This window comes from Mastigoproctus giganteus, chromosome 3, assembly GCF_048544385.1.
Source record: "Mastigoproctus giganteus isolate SK-2022 chromosome 3, ASM4854438v1, whole genome shotgun sequence".
NCBI classification, from domain to species: domain Eukaryota; kingdom Metazoa; phylum Arthropoda; class Arachnida; order Uropygi; family Thelyphonidae; genus Mastigoproctus; species Mastigoproctus giganteus.
Window position 1 is genome coordinate 223,571,537 of NC_143577.1, and position 23,101 is coordinate 223,594,637.

The window sequence follows — 23,101 nt, forward strand, 5'->3', positions numbered from 1 at the left end:
GGAGGGGTTCAAGCTCCCATGGGATTCAAGTGGAGGTAACTTGACCTTTTTTCACCATTATGGAAAGTGTTCAATTAGGGCAAGTTACCATTGAGACAAGTGACCATTAGTGCTTCTGAGATTAGGGCAAATGATATTAAACTGATGTTATCATCTGTTGTGTTCACGCACCAATCAGCACATCGTTTGCCATGCCTACCTGTCAATCAGTATATCGTTGTTCTCGACTTCTGCTCCAGATCGATAACACCTACCGTCTGTTTACCAAGTGAGCAGCGCTATAATGCAGTACCAGGAAACTAATTTTCTACGTAAGTTAGCCGACGTTTCCTGTGGTTCTCGTGTTGGCTTTATTTACCTTTGTCGTGGGGATTTTTCTCAAAAGGTGCAGGCAGTCCATAAGACATCCATCCTATCAGGAAACCATGGGCAGAAGAAAGAAAGTAAGCTGTTAGGCTGGTTAATTATTGTCCCTCTTCTTCAACCCCCCCCTAAAGTAATGGAGAAATCCATTAACTGCCAGCTTTTACATAATGTCAAACCTTTCCAAATTAATAATTATCCAATATGGATTCTATCACTATCAATCCACAGGGAATCTCTTTGTCTATGTCATGACATTGTTAGCCATAAGTAACCATAAAATTAATAATATTTTTAATTGAATAACACCACCAAAAAAGGGAAAATTGTTATTCATTACTTGATATATTATTCACTATTCAACATAAGGTTGCTAAATAGTGCTACCTGTTGCCTCATGATGCGCCAAAATAACTCTGAAAAGACTGGTTAGGGTAACAACCTTTTCACTTCTGTATTGCAAGACATTCCAGTGATGTCATCTCCCATATGCCAGCATATGGGGGAAGTTATGGCAATAACATACAGTACAAGGTTTTGTTGTTGTAGCAATTTAACTTTAGTTTAAATGTGATAATTATTATTGCAAGGTATATATTATTTAATGTAAGAATTAGGGATTTTTTTAAGAAAAAAAAATAACACAAGAACTAAAATATTTTTATTTAATCAATAAAATACAGACAATTAAAACTGGTATACACATAAAAGTGAAAGATATTGTTGTATTTTATGAATAATCAAAAATCAATGTTCAGTTTACCAGTTTTGGTTCATTATTTGAATTTAAAAACATACTTCTTGTTTGACTTTGTTGCTTCAAGGATATACTTTTCCTTAAAGCACAAATGTATAAAACTCCTTACGAGTATATTTATAATTCATCTACACCACAATTTTACTTTTTGTTCATGATGCTCTTATTGCATTCATTTCTCCAGTAATAGCAGTTCATAATGCAGAAAACTCTCTCTATGTAAGCATTGCACACAGGAATGGATAGTAAAAATGAGAGTAACTGTACAACATTTGAAAGTCCACTGCCTGCCACCAGAACAATTTGACGCCATTTATTACTAACAGAAAGAGTTTAGAGTTTTCTTGGATTTGTTGTTCAGAAACAATGCAAGTGTAGGCTTTATTATACATATATTTTTTTGTATAATTCATCCAAGTTGATAGATGTCTTCAAATTAAAAAATACAACTGCTTTGAAGTCAGAATATCTTGCTTCCTTTTTCAGTAATAAAAACTGGATTTTATATAGGTAATTGTTATCAAAGAAATCAAACCACTTTTCCAAATATTTGAGGGATTGATCATAAAAGGCAAGAAAGTCTTTCTTAATAGAAACAGAACTTTTTTTCATCAAGTTTTAACATCTCTGTTCTACTCCAATAACATCTTCTTTTCTTTGGCTAATTTTGTTTCTCAATTTTTCCATCAGGAGATACAGCTCTGGTACTGTAATATTGCCCCATTCTAGTTCTTTTATGGTGCACTGGAAAGGTAAAAGTGCATTTTTGAGAAAGGCATAGTATGCTGGTATTACAAACGTTTTCTCTCTGGCTGCCTCATCACTCTTGCACACCTCCAAGTACTTCCAAAACTGGCAAAGATAATTGTCCCCTCCTAATGATAGAATATACAATTTAACAACAGGCCAACATTTAGCAAGCCTTTCAACTGCAGGGTATAAAGTTAGCTATCTAGTTCTCCCATGACAATAAATTCTCATAATTTTCACCAAGGAAGTGAAATATTGTTTTGCAGAAGAAAAGTGATTAAATATCTTTACAACAAGGCTTTCAATATCAATCTGTAGTTTTGTCATCAGCTTGTTTGGCACAGTTGTGTAAAATATGTGCAAGACAATCAGCACGTTGAATATTTGGGTTTAGTAGTTTTATTTTCTGGAAAACCAAATTTGCTTTGCAAAATTAACATAAGCATTGTCTCCAGAGTAAGAGAAATTATATCAATGCTTAATGAATTTTTTAGGAGTCTTTTTTTTTTTTTTAATTTGTTTAGATATCCCAGCTGATGTTTCATCTGGATCATCATAAAAATCTAGGACTATTTTCTACACCGTGTTTTGGTAGTTAATAATTTAATGCAATCGGGAACAGTTTGGTATGGTGTGGCTTGAAGCATCACTTTCCACAAAATAAAAAGGAAGAGTCTGCTTGCATATCCTGCAAGCATATTTAAATTTAGCATATTTATGATTTCCTTTACAGAAGCTGGTGTTAAAACTTCAGTTACTCGCTTCACATTTTATACACCCACAAGATATTTTTTGGATATTTTGTCATTAAATATAAAAGCATTTAATTTTATTCCACAGTTGAATGATCTGTAGGAATGGTCATGCTGTACAGCATGATATATTTGAGTCAGCTCAGCAGCCATAACTTTATCGGCATTACTGTCTTAGTTAGTTGTTATAAATGTAGATAACCTGATTATGGAGTTGTTGGTGCTGTGTTCCAGAAGCATGCTTTTTAATATCATTTTCTCCTCCATGAGATATAGTAAATAACTTATTATATACCTTTCAAAATGCCCTTGAGTTATCGTCAGGTAGTTGTTTTAACCACACATATTTACCAAATATTCATTATGAAAAATACACATTCTCTTAGATTTCTTTGAAAGAATCACGTTGTCCTGTAAGCACTACCACAATGGTAAAAACTTAAATGTTAAATGATTACACAACTAAAAAATACACCTACAAAATCTAGCCTAAAACTACAGCAAGCTTAATTTTAGTTCATTCACTACCAGAGAATGTAAAGTAGTAAGAGCAGTAACAATGGCCAGAAAATAAGTATGTGCAGAGTGGGGGAGGACAGATAGTACCTAGTGCGCAGATAATGATATAGTGTGCCTTTAGTGTGGCAGCTAAACAGTGTTGACATTTAGATTTTTATGGGGAAAAAAAAGTTCATTTGCTAATTGTAAGACATTTCAACCCAGTTTTGGGATGTAGGATTTTATTTTAAATGCATTTTTAGGATTATCCCATGAAAATTGAGATGGGTGGTCACCCTACTACTGGTTATAGTGCCTTTTAATTTTTAATGAATAACAGATTCATATCTTTTTATTGATGTTGTGTAATTCTAAACAACATTAGCAATTTTAGGTTGATGCATGGATAATAATGTAATTTCTAAAGTGAACAAAAGCCCAGGCTAGTTTCTGTTGGGAGGGAACAAAGCATCCAAGAGAAAAAAATATAATGCAGAGAAACATTTATCATATAATTAAACTGTTTTATTTTAACAGGGTTTACAAGTATTAGTTAATTAGAGTCAGCTAGCGCTTCAAAAACAACAATTTTCAAATACATTTAAAATGAGTTACAGTAGGGTAAGAATCACTAAGAGCATAAAAATCACCACAATCACTATTAGTAGAAATGTCTGGGTGGTACGTGACCATTGGCAAGAATGTTAGAGAGTAGGGGTGTAAGTTTAAACATTTTGTGAAACATTGGTGTAAACTAAGTTAATGAACATTAATCTAATTTGCACCACCCAATAAAATTAAAATAGCAGATTAATTAAAATTAGAATAAAGCCATTTTCCTAAAAGTTTCAGTAACTCATTTACACACACTCACAGATCATAATTGTAGCAACTAGATGAAAATAAATGTAATAAATACATAATTAACTACACAACAAAATTAGACTGAAGTGTCCTCATAAACTGAAAATGTATGTACTTACTGTATGGAGCTCATGAAGTACTTTCAACAGTTCTTCATGACTTTCCATTCCAATCTCTCGGCACTGAAAAGAAAAAACTTCATTGTCCTATCTTGAATTTGCAAATCAGTACAATAAATTAAATCATAGCAAAAAACCATTTCAAATAATAAGCATTAATAATAATAACCTCAAAATCCAATAATACGGCTACATTATTCCAATTAAAGCTCTATAAACTATTATTATCTGCTATTGCAACTGCAAAAATTCTTCACAAACTTATTCTGAAGCTTACTGTTTGTTTCAGTCAGTTTAAGGTGTTACTGGACAGTAACATCTTAAACTGACTGAGACAAACAGTAAACTTTCTTTTTTTTATAAGCTACTTTTTCAGTTGTGTGAAAAATCACATATATTAATGATTTTCAATTATCCCCTATTTCAATAACTTATTAATCTGCCATCACACATGTCCCTAAAGGGCACAACTATTTCTATGGTGTCAACTGGATACTGAATTTTTGGCTGTTGTAGAGGGATAAGTATTTTTAATTTTTACCGTATACTTTGTTAATTAACATAGTACAGTGTATTTTACAGAGATATTAAATACTTTTAATAGCACTCGTTAGCTTCTTATTTTGAATTTAACAGTGATTTTTAGAAGTTATGACTCCCGGTGTTGGCGCCAATATTGTTGAACTAGCAGCAATATTGTATTCAATAATAAATAGCGTAACGTATATATATATCTCGAACTGATAGCGTAAGTAAAACTAGATAGCATAATACGAAGAACTGTATTAGGAATCTGTTAGCTTATTATAGTATTATCAATTAATCAAAAATATTATTAATCTTATTAAATTTCATTGTTAATTAAATTGTATTTAAACGGAAATCATGACCCAGACTAGAGCTGCGAAGCAAAGATCACAGACTAGCGAGAGTGCTGTGACTCTGTGGAGAAACGAAGGGGATGAATCTCCAACGCATCAGTCTCAAAAAATGTGTGAAATGTGAAATGTTTGCTGACCTTTCTAAAACAGGACACGATCTAGCAAAGGAGGATGCCTTTGTGTGTGCTAGGTGTCTAGAGTATCGAGAAATTAGGTGCCAACTCAGTGTTCTGATAGGCGTCTATGAGAGCTTGAGGTGTAGAGTAAATGCCCTTGAAGAAATTAATATGAGGGGCCCATCAAGCTCTCAGCTGCCCAGCTCAATGACAGAGCTTACTCCTGTTTGTTTGTTTGTTTGTTTTTTTAGTTGTTGGCGCATTGGCTTCTGTGGCCATAATGCACTTCCCACGGTTTTTGCAGTACTGTGATCCAAGCCCGAGGCGGGATTCAAACCCGCGACCTTTGGGTTGCCAGGCAGGCACTTTACCCACCCAGCTAGCCCGGTCGGCTGCTTACTCCTGTGCATCAGGCAACCTCCAAGGCAGAATGCGCTGGTCCCAAAGGAACTAGTTATTGTTGGTGACTCTATTGTCAGGAAGACGGGGAATATACACTGATGTGCAAAATTTAAGGACCAGTCAGGTTTTCACCTGTAGCTTCTCATAGGAGTGGCCTGGTTATCGGAATAGCATACCAAAGGAACCTCGTAAGGTACAGAAATGACGAAGGAAACAACATCAACACAACAACGGAAACAAGACGGTACAGAGGGACTTTATTCAAAAATGGCAACATAGCACTGGCTGCCATGATACAGATGCATCACTGTCAAAGATGGAACAAAGGGAAGAGGTGGTCCTCAGTAAGAGATATGGCCACCCCAAGAGTCGATGCAGGGTTTGTACCACCTGTCAATATTTAGAACAATGTTGTTTATAAGTTCTTGCAGTAACATCGTCCATTCCTTTGTCAGCACCATCTTCAGCTGGCGAACATTTTCTAGTAGTTGTGGACATGCTGCTAGGCATCTCCCCACAGTTTCCCATATGTGTTCGATGGGATTTAGATCAGTGGAACGGGCAGGCTAATCCATATGAACAATGCCCTCACTTTCCAGAAGCATATCAACAGCTGCAGTGCAATGCCGTTATCATCCATAAACACAAACTCGGGGCCAATGGCACCTCAGAACAGACGCACATGGGGAAGGATTACCTCAGTACAGTAGCGAGCACCGGTTACAGTACTGCCTTCCAGTATCTCAATTTGTGTATGTCCATCCAAGATAATGTCTCCCTAGAAAGAACACCTCGACTGCCATATCGATCCCTTTCAGTGATGTTTGCAGGGTGATACTGTGTGCCAATCTCTCGCCAGATTAGCTGAAGTTCAGAATCACTACTGAGAATGAAACTACTCTCATCAGTAAAGAGTACCTTAAGTAAAGATTTTGTGGTTGTAACCTTTAGAAATAGTGTTGGTCCTTAAGTTTTGCATACCAGTGTACTAGGCAAGAAGCTGGTCTTGCCTAGCTTCTTGATGGTGTAGTTGATGATGTAGAGCAGATATCATCTTTTAAAGGCACAAAAGGTGATATTGTTGTACACGGAACTAATGACATTAAGAATAAGAGATCTGCAGATTTACTCAACAAGTACAGGTCAATGTTGGAAAAAAAGTCGCGAGTTAGGGTTGTAACCCCATGGGCTTACATCTGGTGGGTATGGGCTTGGCATACCAAAGGTCCTGAGCTGGATATAATCAATCTTCTCTTTCTTGGTGATTCCTTTCTCTCTTTTTCTCTCTCTCTCTCTCAAGGTAACTTGGGAATTTTTTTTGGCTGGTGCAGCATAAGCCTCAGACTTCCTTGCACCATACGGCTAATAATAATAATAATAATGTGAAAGTGTCTGCAATTCTGCCCAGACAAGATAGGAGGGAGTATATGATGAGAGCCTTGTCAATCAATTCAGCCCTGGAGAGATTGTGCAAGGCTCAAGGGGTAGAATTTTTTTCAGCTTGGAGACTGTTTCTACGGGGATTGGGTACACTTAAACAGAAAGGGTGCAAGAATATTTGCTGATGGTATCAAGGCAGTGTTAGGTGGGTCAAAAAACTGCTAGCTTGGGAGGGGGATACAAAGACTAAAAAGTTAACAGTGGCCGCTGGCAGAGGCAAAAGTGATAGAATGAGCAACAGCCTGGAAAGCAAGGTAATGGAGATTTCCAGGAATGTTGGGAGTCATACTAGAACAAGTAAATACATGGGCTGTGTTAGGGTAACTAAGAGTAGGAACAGGTGCATGTATACTTACATGTACACCAATGCTGAGAGTACAGTTAATAAATTTGATGAGCTTGAACTGCTAGTCAAGACATCAAAGGCAGATATTGTCGGAATATCAGAGACGTGGTGTCACACAGATATAAGCAGTGCAGAATTGGAATTTGGGGAGTACAATGTGCACAGAAAGGATAGACAGGACAGGAAGGGAGGAGGGATTATTCTGTTAGTTAAGAAACACAAAATCTAAGGAAGTGCATCCAATTGATGTTGGTGAACAATGCAATGTTGAGTCTGTTTGGTGTGACATAAGCACTGGGAAAGGAAAAATGAGAGTAGGCGTATGTTATAGGCCTAATGAATCTGATGAGTATAATGAGCATTATGCAGAAAAATAGTGTGCCAGTAAATAAGAATGTCTCTTAATGGGGGATTTAACTTTCCCAGATATTGACTGGAACTTGTGGGTTGGTCACTCGCACACTAGCAAGACTTTTTTGGATTTATTGGATGACTTTTTTCTACAGCAACATGTTCGAGAGGCAACCAGAGGGAGCAACACTCTTGATCTGATTATGCGCAGTGATTATTCATGCAATAAGAATTTGCAAATAAAGGAACCACTGGGTGACAGTGATCCCAATGTACTGATGCGGGAATTACTTAAAGATGTAACTACCATTTAGGCTAAAGGGAAGTGCTATGGCTTTTGTAAAGGTGACTACAGGGGTCTCAGACAGTTTTTAAATTCTGTACAGTGAGATCAACTGATGATGTTACCAACGTTGAATTCTAAATGAGAAGCCTTCAAGGACTTAATTTTGGAGGCTACTAGGCATTTCATTCCAACTAAGAAATACTGTTCAATGTTTAGGCCTAAATGGATGTCATATGAACTAATGAGGCTCAAGGCAGAGAAGAAAAATGTACGGGATGCATGTAAAGTATCAGGTGACACAGAAGCCTATGGCAGATATAAACTAGTCTGCAATCAAGTTGCAAAGGAGGCTAGGCAGGCGAGGGCAGATTACAAGAAATCCTTAGCAAAGAATGCAAAGAAAAACAGCAAAGAGTTATTTACTTATGTAAACTCTAGAAGGAAAGGGATGAATCAGATTGGACCAATTAACATAGATGGGTTGACTATTGATGATCATGCTCAGGTAGCTGATAAACTTAATGTGTATTTTGCATCTATATTCATGCATGAGGAGTTATTCAATGAGGGGAGTGCCAGAAGGTTATCAAAACTATAACAGGGAGCTAAGTGATTTTGTAATAACTGAGAGCAAAGTGGAAGAGAAATTGTTGAAATTAAACATAAAAAAGGCACCTAGGGTGAACAGGATCTATCCAGTTACATTAAAGGAGGCAGCAAAGGAAGTAAGCAAACCCTTAGCCATAATTATGGAGGAGTTCCCCATGGACTGGAGGTGTGTAAATGTATCACCAATTCACAAAGTGGGTTCAAAAGGTGACACAAATAACTGTAGACCTGTTAGTTTAACTTGTGTTCCGGGGAAAATAATGGAATCACTGGTTAAAGAAGCATTTAAAGGGAGGTCTTGTCTGACCAATTTGATTGGATACTATGATGTGGTCACAAAGGAACTGAGTGCCAAAAATAATTTTGATATCATATACTTGGATTTCAGGAAAGCTTTTGATACTGTTGCACATGGAAGACTGCTGTACAAATTGGAGAGGCATGGTATTAAGGGTAAGTTTCTAAAATGGATAAAGGGACGGTTGAGTGGGAGATGACAGAGTGATAATCAGTGGACACTGCTCTTTGTGGACAAATGTTATTAGTGGAGTTCCCCAGGGTTCGGTGTTGGGCCCATTTTTGTATTGTATATTTATCAGTGACATTGATGAAGGTATATCAGGTTCAATGTCCAAGTTTGCAGATGATACAAATGTTGGCAGGATTAATGACAGTATGCTACTCCAACTGGTTCTAGATAAGTTGGGCAAATGGGCTGAGAAGTGGCAACTGAAGTTTAACATTGACAAATACCAAGTACCACATACGGGTAGCAATAACCGAAGAGAAACGTAACACTGTGTGGTACTACACTCAGGGAAGTGGAAAGTGAAAAAGACCTGGGGCTAATTATGCAGTCAAATAGGAAGTTCGCTTACAGTGCAGATGGGCTGCGGGCAGGTCATGGAGCGTCGTCAACGATATATAGGAATTTTGCTAGTAGGGACAGGGAGTTGATTATCCCATTATACAAGACAATAGCCAGGCCACATCTAGAGCACTGTGTACAGGTGTGGAGGCCTCATTTTAGGAAGGATGTAGAGTTGCTAGAACAAGTACAAAGAAGGGCAACAAGATTGGTGAGGGGAACAAAGGGGTGCTCTTACCAAGAAAGGCTTAAGTTCTGCAAATTGCAGCATCTGCAAGGTGATCTGATTGAGGTGTGTAAGGCCTTGAATGGATTGAGCAAGCTGAATGCTGATGGGATTCTTTCTCTTGCTCAGATTAAGAACCCGAGGGGACAGAGTTTCAAATTGAGGAAAGACAGTTGTAGAATAAATGTGCGGAAATTTGCCTTTAGCCAGCGGGTAGTTGATTGGTAGAACAGACTTCCATCTTTTATTGTGGAATCTGATAGCCTAAATAAATTTAAGGCTGAGCTGGACAGGATTTGGAAAATGGAGGGGTGAAGGCGCCTCCGTGGGCAGGAGCGGCAATGCGCAGCACACGCTTCTTGATTAGACTGGTGTTCGAGCCCATGACCACCGAATGCAGAAAGATCAAGGAATGACCACTGCATATTCCTGAAGCAATATGGCCTTAGTTGCTGGCGCCTCCGTAGCCAGGTGGGAAGGAGCAGCAGTGCATATCACATGCTTCTTGATTAGACCGGGGTTCGAGCCTGTCACCACCAAATACGGAGGATATGGAAAGGTCAGGGAATGACCATAGCATATTCCGGAGCAATATGGCCTTAGTTGCTAATGCTCCTAAAAAAAAAAAGGGGGGGTGAAATGGGAGGTTTTTTTTTTTTTTTTTTTGGCTAATGCTGAATAAGCTTGCTTTCTTGCACATATGCCTCTACTAATGCTGTTTTCATTATAAAATTTTTATCTTTGTTTGTTGAAAAAAAAATTAATTCCTATTAATTAATAGAAATTTTTAATTAATTTTATTAATTTTTTTAAAAAAAACTGTTTTCTGTTCATTATGAGTTACATAATTTATCCAGTTCCTTATAGCTTGAAATTTCTTGTGCTATATTTGTTTTTTCACTTGTTCTATTATCCAGTTTTTTATCCTGCACTCATGAAAAATTGCATTTCATCTGTAATGCTACTAAATAACACTGACTCGAATCTGTAAAACGTCTTTATTATGATAAGATAAAATAAAATACATGCATACTGATTGTATAACTATATGTTAAAACAAAATAAAATAAATGTTGTATAACAAGAATAAAATTCCATAAAATATATAAAATAAAAAGCGATAATAATTGTTTAAAACCACTAAAATACAGTTTTTTTTTTTTTTTTTTAAAGGTTGCAGGATGACCAACAATCTATATGTACCACACATCTTTTTTATTTTTATTGCTTTTAATTTTATATATTTTGTTGAATTTTATTCTTGTTATATGACATTTATTTTATTTTGTTTTAATATTTTAACATATAGTTATACAATCAGTATGCATGTATTTTATTTTATTTTATCATAATAAAGACGTTTTACAGATTCGAGTCAGTGTTATTTAGTAGCATTACAGATGAATTACAGAGTTCCTGACTCCAGGCCTTTTCAATGAAAATTGCATTCTTTCAAAATAATTAAATTGATGGATGATATTAGTCCAAATTTTATGCTTTTGCTATTGTAAAGTTTTGCAATACAAGTGAAGTACAGTAGTTTGATATCAATCTGAGCATGAACCATCATAGTAAACTCATTCAGTCAGTTCTGATAAAAATGATCGTTCTACCTACATCTGCTTATATCACCTCTTTAACTGGTTTCCTTGAAATCAGTTTCTCTTACAGTAGTTCTGACTACTCCCTTCCTTCTTGCACTACTGCCAGTGTTACAAATTTCATCCAGCAGTCAGTTAGTATTCAAGTATAGTACATTAACTAACTTTTCTGTCTATAATATGTGTGCATAAACTGTTCTAATTTTACATCTCAGTTCACGATTCTTGATTATCATTAGCAATTTGCTCATGAACCACACCAACTTTCAACACCCTGCAAAAGAGAAATCCATTTCTATTGAGTCAGTAATATAGAAAAGAACTAAAAATCCTACAGTTCTATGAGCATGGAACCCTATGATTCTGTAAGAGTTCATAGCAGTTCTGTAATATTTTTAATAAGTGGGATGGGGAAGAGACAGATGATTTTACAACCTTGTTATGTTTTTTATTTAATGAAAGAGGGCAGATAATACAGGGAAAAAAAGCCTATGGCAAGGATTTTTGATATATATTAATTAAAAAATATCTAAGTTCTGTCTAGATCAGTGGTCTTCAAAGCATTTTCACAAACCTCAGCAATCTGCATAGAGATCCCAGAAGTTCTGCAAATGCTCTGTTTTTATCATTGATTACACTGGTTTGAAAATATAATATTGTCTGCAGTGAATGTGTAAACATGGACTTTACATTGCCCCACTAGCTGCCTGCATTTTGAATGTTCATTATGCACCAATTCTTCATACTTACTGGCACTTTCAGCTTATAGAGATTTTATAGCAAAACCTTTCAGCTTAGATTAATTAGAATGTGATAAAAAATGGTTGAATATGCCATTATAATAACTTATATAAATTGTTTTTTTATAGATTTATTCTTTTGATGTATGGATGTCATCAGTAGTACCATTTACAGCAGCTGTAATATGAATCTAAGGTGTCCACCAAATGACCATTTGCTAGAAGGTGTAGATCAGCACAATCTATTCCCCAAGTAGTACAATTTCAAATTTTATAGTCAGATATGGTGGGGGGGGCTGAAATGCGCATGCAATCATAGCTAATCAGAAAATGAAAAGATAACATTTTGTTCTACTTGTAAAACAAACAGACCAATTTTTGTCCCTCTTCCTCAAAACCTTCCAAATTAATAATTATCCTATATGGATTCCATCACTATCAATCCACAGGGAATCTCTTGGTCTGTGTCATGACATTGTTATCCATAAGTCAACATAAAATTACTAATATTTTTAATTGAATAACACCATATCGAATAAAAAACTGCTAAAAAAGAAAAAAAAAAAAAGTTGTAAAGCAACAAAAATCAATTTACACTCATTTTACAAGTACATCAATGATGTTTTTTGATTAAACTAATTGTGAGAAGAATTACTTTCCCACTGACAAGAGTGGTTGTTAAGGCAAATTTAAAGAAATTGTAAATCTGAAACAGTAATATTTATCCCAATTTTTGCATAAAAAATATCAATACAAATATACCAAAAAAAAATAAATAAATAAAATAAAAATAACTATAGACCCTAGAAATAAACCTAAAAATAAGAACAAGGTAGGACCCTAGTACCTTTAAATGAAATATCCTGTATAATGTAATGATTTCAGCTCCAGAAATGCAGCCAATTACCTCTATCTAGTATGTAAACAGTTCTGTTCTATAACCTATGCTGAACATATTTATTTGCAATGGAGAAGTGTTATTCCTACACTTTCTATTCAATTAGCAATATGCTTTTATAGCTATTCTCTAACACTTAAATGCCTTCCATCACACTGGAAATCATGTCTTTCCTACAAAACAATCATTGCATATTATTTGTTTTATATGATTGATCAGGAAAGTAAAAGTAAACAAACACATAATACAAGAGAAAATATTCACAATTGAAAACCAACTGAACTTAATGAATTATAGGTATAAGTGTTTGTTTGCCAATTTGTATGCTGTGCAGATAGAAAATCACAAACTGAAGGGTATTACCCTCTTTCTGCCTGAGCTCAGCTAACTACAACCTCAACTGCTGCATAGGGCCCTCCTTTCAAATGGCATTTGAATTCAGATCTCTCCAAATAAGTGACATTCCTGCTATACTAACATGAAGTGTGTGTGTGTGTGTGTGTGTGTGTGTGTGTGTGTGTGTGTGAGAGAGAGAGAGAGAGAGAGAGAGATTCAAAGCACAATAAAAATTTCTAATAGACAGTTCTTGGATAATTGTATTTTAATATATGGGACTATTTTTGAACAGAATGACATATATATAAGAAGGATATACAACACTGTAAAAATTCCTTGCAAACAGACTTCCATTTAAGCACAGTATGTGTACTTTAAGTAACATTGAGTACATGTATATTTAGAGCACAACAAAAAATTCATAACAAGATTATATAATAAACTTATGCTACTAACATGATTATAACAAGACTAAACAGCAGTCAAGGTTGAGGAAAGTGCAAGTTAGGGTATAAAAATATATTGGCCACATTCAGAAGATAAAATTACATATTTAATGGATGACATCAGCCACCACAGTTACAAAGGAAGAAAGTTATAATTACCATGGACTCCTCAAGGACAGTTAAAACAAATAATAGTATGTCTAATTCATAAATAATCTAGCAAACAAGGGAGGAAATAAATATACAGTTAAGTTTTAATGGGTGTTAAGTATAGTACTTAAGTAGGTTTTTATAGATTCCCTTTTTCTTTAGGAATGAGCTTTTAATTCAAAAGAATAATTATTTTTAATAAAATTATAATTTAGTCTAATAAAATATATTTGGAAAAAAAACCTAATTCATAAAAGGAATTTTATCTTAAAATTAATAACAATCATTATTTTAAGTTACACACTTATTAACTGATCATAAGATGATTTAAAATCAACAATTTAAAATTACATGACTCTCTCAGTCAAGTCTTTAAAGAATGCAGCCTCAATATTTGGACCCTCAGCTGAATTGAAACCATGGCTTCAGAATTCTGCTTTGGGATATTCCACAGTTTTGTATTATATTTGATTAAAATAATTTACACATAACCAACATATATTTTGCACCAGTAAATTCTGTAATAAATGTATTCATCAATTATCTTTTTTAAGATTAAGAAAACACTTAATATTTCCAGATTTTTTTTTTTATTCAGATATTTAAATTAAACTTTTCAAGATTTATAATTTATGGCTCAAATTTATGTACAGACAAGTTAGCTAACTGTCTAGGAGCCCATAATTTAGCAACCCCTTCCCCTGTTTGACATCTCCCAACCCAGGGTCTGCTGCATAAATTACATTATCTACTGAAAATAAAAGAGTGAACTTTAAGCAGAAATTGCTTTGAGTATCTTTATTTGAAATTTTTTCAGACTTCCTCTCTAGAGTTAGTTGTGTATGGGCTACAAACTTATACATGAACCCCTGCTAACATTAATCCAAAAACTAGAGAAACAGTAATGAGTAAGCCAAAAATGGATATAACAAGAACTTAACGTTGGTTTAGCAAATTTCCTTTGGCCCAATGCTAAAAGAATAGGCCAAGGACGTTTTCAAGCATGTTATAGTGCTAACATGATTCTTTATTGTAATACTGTATGCAGAATCTTTATTGTAATACTGTATGCAGAATCCATGAAAAGGCTGAGGTGGATTCATGTTTCCAAGGACTTCCACAATGAAGGACATGGAACCATACCCGATTTATCAATTCTACCATGTTGCATGTCTTTTGTGTATTCTCACTTCAAGACATCTATATGCCTCCCCCCCCACCTGTCTCAAGAAAACATCAGCTAAAGCACATAAAATGTTAAAAGAGGCTTATGGTGAATCTACGCTTCCATATAGCATAGCTCATGGATGATTTAGAACAGTGCTACTCAAAGTGTGGTCCGCGGACTGGTGCCAGTCCATGAACTGTTTGTTAACTGGTACACGATAATCTGTCCGTTACCAGTCTGCGACAATTTGTATTTTACAAAAGTACCAGTCCATGATGAATTGGAAATAAAAGAAACTGGTCCTTCACCACAGATAGTTTGAGAAGCATTGGTTTAGAATGTTTAAAGACGGATGTGATTCAATGATAAAAATCAGTGGTCCTGGAGTTCCAACCACTGCTGTCACCACAGAAACCACAAACTGTTTCTGTAATCATGAGAGAAGACCATCATATAACAGTAAGACAACTGACAGAAATGTTGAGAATATCAGTAGGCAGAATGAATGGTATTCTCCATGACCATTTATATATGACACATGTTTGCGTACCTTAGGTTCCAAGACTACTCAACACCTGAGCAACAGCAAGTTTGCCAAGAGCTGCAATGGATAGTAACTGAAGATGGTGAGGTTCTGCACAAGGTAATACTGGTGGATGACCAGTGGCTTCCATATAGCACAGCTCATAATCATTTTTACACAGAGGGTAAGCAACAAAGCTCTGTTTGGAAGTCTACATCATCACCAACACTGAAAGAAACAAAGGTTGTGGCTTCTGCACAAGAAAGATTATAGTCATCTCTTTTTTTTTTTTTTTTTTTTGATATTCAAGGAATGGTTTACCAGCATGTTGTGCCACATCACATGACATTATGGGACCTTACCACAGAACTGTACTGTGCACATTGTGGGATCACATTTGTCACAAATGCACACAGGATGCTGAATCATAACAATGCGAGACCTCACATTACTCATACTTATCAAATACTTAGCCAGCATTAATGTCAAATATGTTCCTCCTCCTCTGCCCAACAGCCCTGCCTTTGCACACAGCAATTTTTTTTTTATTTTTTTATTTCCACAGTTAAGGAGCTGAAAGGAAGACATTTCCAACCATAAGAAGAAGTCGTAAAGACACGGAGGTGATTCTCAAATGCATGTCAAAAATGGCTTCTACCATGTTTTTGAAGAATGACAAAAACGTCGGAGTAAGTGCATTTCATCAAATGGGGACAACTTTGAAAAGGATCATCAATATATGGATGATTAATAAATGTATGTTGTGAAAAAAAAAAAATTATGATCATTCTTTATTGAACAGCCCTTGTAATATAATATGGAATTACCAGGTAGATATGCTGAAAATTAACCGATTCCATCCAGGTATCTCTGACTTTCCTTAAATTTCTATAAACTCTCTAGTTCTACAATTTACAATTGGTAATTTATTCCAACCATTAATATCCAGTGCTGTACTAACAACTTATCTGCACTGTTGAGAACTCTATGTCAGCCTGTACAATTACCCCTAGGTCTCTTTTGGTCTCTACTACCTGGAGTGTGGTATCACCCAGTTGCTTATGTTATTTTGGGATTACTGCTGCCAATATGCAGTACCTTGCATTTATCAATGTTAAACCTCAAATTCCACAAATTAGGCCAATCCGCTTAATTTTTCCAGGCCTTCTTGCAGTAATACACCTTGATTCTTGCCATTAACTACCCTACCGACCTTTATATTGTAAACTTAGATAATAAGCTTGATGTACCTTCATCAATATCATTAATAAATATTAAAAACAGCAATGGGCAGCACACTGAATCCTGAGGAAATCCACTAATGACATTAGTCCAAGAAGAGGGACTTCAGCTTAGTTTCAAGTTAGAGACAAATAATGTTATCTGTGGATCTGTCTAAGTTGCTAATATCTTTCAGAATTGTATAGCATCACCTGAATGGGTCAATCTGCTATACATTTAAAAGTCTTAAACAACACCAGCACAGCTGTTTCCAAGCTACTGGCTTGTCATCAGCTAGTGAGTGTCCCTATTAGTGAATGCATGCAGAACTGTGGATAATGTATTTTGTCTGAGTAAACAGCCAAGCAGTGTATGAAAGTAAAACTTCAATTTAAACACTTAAAAATGACTACTTATGTCTTTAACTCCTAGTTCAAATGCTGGTGGATGATGGCTATTAGTAAGCATACTTTGTATGTTGAACTGCAAATAATGTATTTTGTCTAAGTGCACAACAAAGCAGTGTATGGAAGTAAGAACTTCTATTTAAACTAAAAGTCAAAGGCACAAACATAATAGTCATGTATTTAAATAGAAGTTTTACTTTTATACCTCTTGGCTGTTCACTTAGATAAAATATACATTATTCAGTTCAGCTTATGTTTCCTGATAGAGGCCACCTATCAGCTAATGAGAAGCTAGTAGCTTTGAAACAGCTGTCCTGGCAGTATCTTGGATTTTTAAACATAGAAGATTCACCTGCTCAGGTAATGCTATACAATTTAAAAAGATATAGACTACTTATACAGATAATATTTGTCTCTAAGACAAACAGAAGTCAAAGCTTTAGTAGCTGCTGAGTAGTCAACCACAGTTTTCGGTGAAAACAGAATGATCCCCATGATTGAAAACTGAATGCAGTAAAGCTTATGAATTTTATTTGATTTCATCTATAGCATTACAATATCCCTCTGCAATCATATAGTACTGCAATCAACAGAGACAACTTTCAACTTCACAACACAAAACTTTTTATGAATTAAGTAGTAGTTAGTAGTAATGACAAATGATGCAAGAAAGCAAGCGTATATAGCATCAGCTAAAAAAAAAAAAAAAAAACCCTACACAGTTCACTCATCTGTACCCTCCAAGAATTTGTCTAGTTCTTCCTGGAATTTATTCAACCCATACACTTTCATAACAAAAGATGAAAGCCTGCTCCAACAATCAACCACCCACTGGCTGAAGGCAAACTTCCACACACCTATCCTGCAACCATCCTTCCTCAACTTGAATTTATGCCCCTTCATGTGTGTAGCCTCAGCAAGTGGAAGAATGCCACTAACATTCAGCTTACTCAATCCATTCAAAGCCTTAAACACCTCAGTCATATCTCTGTAAGTGCCTAGTCTCGAGACACTGCAATTTGCAGAACTGAAGTCTTTGTAGGTAAGAGCACCCTTCTGTTCTCTTCACCAGTTTGGTTGCCTTTCTCTGCACCCTTCTCCAGCAGATCTACATCCTTCCTAAAAAGGTGACAGAGTTTTCCTCCACTCTTAACTGTGTTGCTTTGTTGAAAGGTCACGTTTGAAACAAAAACTTTCATCACCAGCAACAAAGTAATGAAGTGTTATTAAGCAAAATTTCAGCACAGACTGCAGAATGAGTGCCTTTTTGGAACTAATAAGCATTAACAGTAACACAAAATTAATTCAAGAGATTAATTTAACAGATCCTACTCCTCAAGAATTGCATGGATGGACTGCAAATCATTGAAGTGCTCCTTATTTTCAGCCTGACTTAATAATAAATAGTAAATGACATGTTTCTGTAATAATCCAGAAGTTGTTTGCAACACTGCTTGGAGTAACTGAACCTCTTACTCTGTCATGCAGATAAAATCAGTGCCAGATGGGGAGAAAATTGAAGAAGGGATATCTATCTATCACTGAAGATATGATTTTTTACTTGATATGAGATACACTTAAACTTCAAAATTTTTATATAATATAATATAAATTTTAGCTAGCTAAATATTTGTTTCCTTACCCTGTAAACATGCCACTGCTTTCTTCAACAGAAAAGCTATATAACAAATCATAAGTTCTAATTTTTAAAGTTAAATATATATTTAAACCATCAAAATAGTAAACAAATAACTACATTACAGAGCATTAATTTTTAAATCACTTAAAGGCATTTACCCTTCATATTAGAATATGCAATTATTCAATGGAATAATTGCATATTCTAACATGAGTAAAAAAAACTAAAGAAATTGAGAATCAAATCAGCATAAATAACTTACCCGCCTATATATCCTTTGAACATCTTCCATAATATGAGTAAAGCGGTTGATGAGGTGACTAGCATATATCTCACTAAGAACAGCATGATCATGACTCTGACGACGGGTTGTACTTATTAAATGCTGCCAACAGTTGTAAGATGAAAACAAGGGCCACTGCTCTCGCCTTAAAAAAAAAAAAAAAAAAAAAATTCTTAAAATAAACCTAACAAAAGATTAATATTCTTCACATTTCAAAAGAAGACTAAATACCCTAGAGGTCGTCCTTATACTAAATATATTAGATTGTAAAACATGCTTATGGAAGGTGGAAAAGGAGCTGAAATTTTACAATTATTTATGACACCGAAGGAAGGAGTGCAGTTTAATAAGCTATGATGTCATCAGAACTGGCAGCCTTAAACCCTGGAAACATTTTTTTTTAAACATTTATGTTTTATTTATTTCATTATGGAACATTTTTCAAATGTTTTCAAAAAAAAAAAAAAACATTTTTCTTTTTTAAACATTTATTTTATAAAAAAAATCTGCATTTGAGAAGCACTAATAACTCCTAGTTGTATCTTAATGCTAAAATAAAAAATAACATTACAAAGCAAACTACACAACTATAAACTTTTTAATTTTAAAAATATGTTTTAATGGTGCACAAGATGTGCAGTACTCTACTACAATTTTCAACATTCTGCCAGAGGATTAATTAAGGGATTATGTATTTGAATGAGCAATGAAATATGTACAAATGCACAAGGCATTTTCCTCATTTGATTTTTTTTAATACAGAGCTGCCAATCAAATCTTTCATCACTACAATCAGGAATTGTACTGCAGTATAAAAATTTAATTATCTAAAACTTACCCTGTGCAAGCCCTCTTAGGATGAGGGCCAAGATCAAATTTAACTTGGAATTATTTTAACTTCTAACTTTCCTTGGTATAAATTTATTCCATATAAGAACTCTCTGAGACCCAAAAAAATGTTTTTTATTTTGCTTACAGTATTAATTTCCTGCTGAACAACTATTGCTCCAATACAAATCCTCAATCATCCCAAGTTACAATACTGTTCCCATGTCGAAGTGCCACTAAGCTCTTCCTAAAAGATTCTCTGATTTTGTTAAAAAAAAAAAAAAAAGTTGATCCTTCTCCTCTCACCAGTTCAATCTACTTCTCACACAGATGTTCAGTTTCTGCTGCATGCCTTTCATACAGATATTCACACAACACATGATCAAAGTGTAATTTGGCTATAGTAGCCCTTGCACTATTAAACCTCTGCTCTAACAATAACAACATGTGATCAAAAACTGACTTTCTATCTTAAAAGTATGGAGTCCGAGTAAATTGCAACTTGTAATATGTGGATCGTGTAAATTTGTTGCAAGATAATTCTTTGCATGACAGTTCAGTGTACAAGACCATTTGATGAATGACATTTCACTGTACATGACAATTGGTCACTATGACAATTCAGCAAGTACGATGATTTGGTAAATTTTTTGGGAAAATTTGGCATGTGCAAGGCAAGACATATCAACAAATATCTTCTTTCGTCTTCTCAACCTCCAACCCAAGCACGGTACTAAGTACTATAGGTTCTAATACCTCTCGTGTTTGGGGTTCTCATAAAAAAAAAAAAAAAAAAAGACAGAAAACAAACTTTCAACATGCCATGCTTTGAATGGTGAATTTAGTGATCACAATACCATTCTTGATATTTTGTGTTTTTGATGGGGCATACTATCCATTTTCATTTTTTAATGCACATTCTACTTTTTTTAGATCCTATTAAAAAAGTGCTAAGGACAGGTTAAAGATTGGGATAAAAGAGAACCTTGTTTGCACTTTACTTTCACTTCTGTAAGTTGCATTTTTAGGAAATATGCATGGGGGGGGGGATTATTCCAGAGACCTAAGGTAGAGATCATTAATGGAAGCTGGCTGGGTAATGCACATCTTCTGACATTCAGTTTGCAACCTATACTATAGTTTTTATTGAAAGATATTAGTAATAGGTTAGTACTGCAGATGGGTTAAGGGTAGGTGGGTAAGCTTCCCTGGAGATTCTGTAAGGGTCAAAATTGGAGTCCAAGTTCCCCTACATGGAAAAGCGGTGGCCTAACGAGACATTTTCCCCAGGACCTGTGGCAGTTTTCAATGCCCCTGACTAAGGGATAGTATGCCAAACAACTCCGGTTGCGAGGTGTTTGTATATAACGCCTGTGAATTGCATATATTGTATTATCTGTTTGCATAGTTTGCTTCATAAAAATTCCAAGTTACCAAGTGGGGGAGGGAACCAAGCACCTGCCCATAAAAATTCCTTTGTGATGGGATTAGAACCACTACATTTTCCATATGGCATGGATCCTAATCACAATGCTATTTGAAAGGCCATTAATATGGAGAGAAGATAGAAATACTTTTGAAATTTTTTTTTATGTCTTTTGAAGTCCATGTTTTTCAAGTAGCTAGGACCAATTGGTAGCAGGCTGAGCCAAACAAGGAAGAAATTTATAAACACAAACTAGAAGAAAGGAAAAAAATTAAAATTAGCAGGGTTTTTTTTTTTTAAGGCTATTTCTGCATTCCTCCTTTCTAAGTTGCCAAAATTTATTATTCCCATAGTAATTTACAAATCACCCATTTATCTGCAGTAATTCTTAAATAGTACACACTAAATGGATTTCATGTGTTTTGTTGCATTTTAAAATGAGGAATATTACTAAACAGTAAATTCAGCGCAAACAATGCAAGAAAGCAAGCAACATCAGCCAAAAAAAAATCCCATTACCTGTCCGTCCTCTTCAACAGTGTGCCTAGTTCTTCCTTCAATTTATTCAAACTACTAACATTTAGAATGACAGATGGAAGTTTGTTGCAATAATCAACTACCCACTGGCTGAAGGCAAACTTCTGCACATCCTGCAACCATCCTAACTCAGTTTGAATTTATCTCCCCCATGTGTGTGTGTAATCTGAGCAAGAGAAAGAATGCTGTCAGCAATGAGCTTACTCAATCCATTCAAAGCCATAAACACCTCAATCAGATCACCTCACAGGTGCCTAGTCTCCAGATTGCAGTTTGAAAAACTGGAGACTTCCCTGGTAAGAGCACTCTTTTGTTCCCCTCACCAATCTCATTGCCCTTCTCTGCACCCACTTTAGCAAATCTACATCCTTCCTAAAATGAGATTTCCAGACCTGCATGCAATAATTGAGATGTGGCATAACCATTGCCTACTACAATGGGATAATCACCTCCTTATTCCTGTAAAACATTGACAAATCCCATGAGCTGTCCTGGCAGAATGTCTGCACTGCTCAGAAAACTTAATATCTGACTGCACAATTATCCCCAGGTCTTTTACATTTCCACCACCCTGAGTGTAGTACCATACAGTTAGTACGTTAATCTGGGATTACTACTACCCATATGCAGTACTTTGTATTTGTCAATGTTAAATTTCAAATACCATTTCTCAGTCCATTGGCCTAATTTTTCAAGATATTGTTGCAGTAGCACACCTTTATTACTGTCATAAACCATCCTGTAAACCTTTGTATCATCTGCAAACTTAGCATTAAGCCTGATACAACCTCATCAATATCATTAATAAAAATAGAAAAAAAAAAAAAAAAAAGGGCCTAGCAGTTCTTATGGGACATCTCATTCGACTTTAACACAAGATTTAGGAATGTGACGCATTTGAGTCAAGTTTGTGCCTCACATCCTCACTGATGATCAGAGAATGGCAAGTTCTCATAGGTCAGTCATTCTCATAGCAAGTTCTCATAGGTCTCATAGGTCTTTGTCAATGTACTGCTGACATACAATTTGCATCTTCCATCATTACTGGTGATGAATTGTGGGCATGGGCACTGGCAGCATGGTGGTGCAAGTGCACCACCTTGATGCACTTAATACCTTTGAATTTCGAAGTAATACACAATTTTTAATATTTTCATTAATTTATTGAAACATGAAGTATTGCATATGTTCAAAAATTTGGTGAACCAAAAATTTATTCCCACCTGCACCACCACCTTGCAAAAATCCTGCTGGTGCCCATGATTGTGGG

The 23,101-nt window shown here is 35.3% G+C and overlaps 1 protein-coding gene across 4 annotated transcripts in view; it reads right to left on the minus strand.

Moving 5' to 3' along the window:
• Positions 1 to 23,101, minus strand: part of LOC150088785 (SLIT-ROBO Rho GTPase-activating protein 1-like) — a 431,497-nt gene that overhangs the window by 71,406 nt on the left and 336,990 nt on the right. For all 4 annotated transcript variants that reach the window (XM_090369652.1, XM_090369651.1, XM_090369650.1 and 1 more), the window contains exons 3-4: positions 19,020 to 19,185; positions 4,104 to 4,166 (exon numbers count right to left, since the gene is read on the minus strand). In XM_090369652.1, coding sequence (XP_090225778.1) covers positions 4,104 to 4,166; positions 19,020 to 19,185 — 229 coding nt within the window. The remainder of the gene's footprint in view (positions 1 to 4,103; positions 4,167 to 19,019; positions 19,186 to 23,101) is intronic.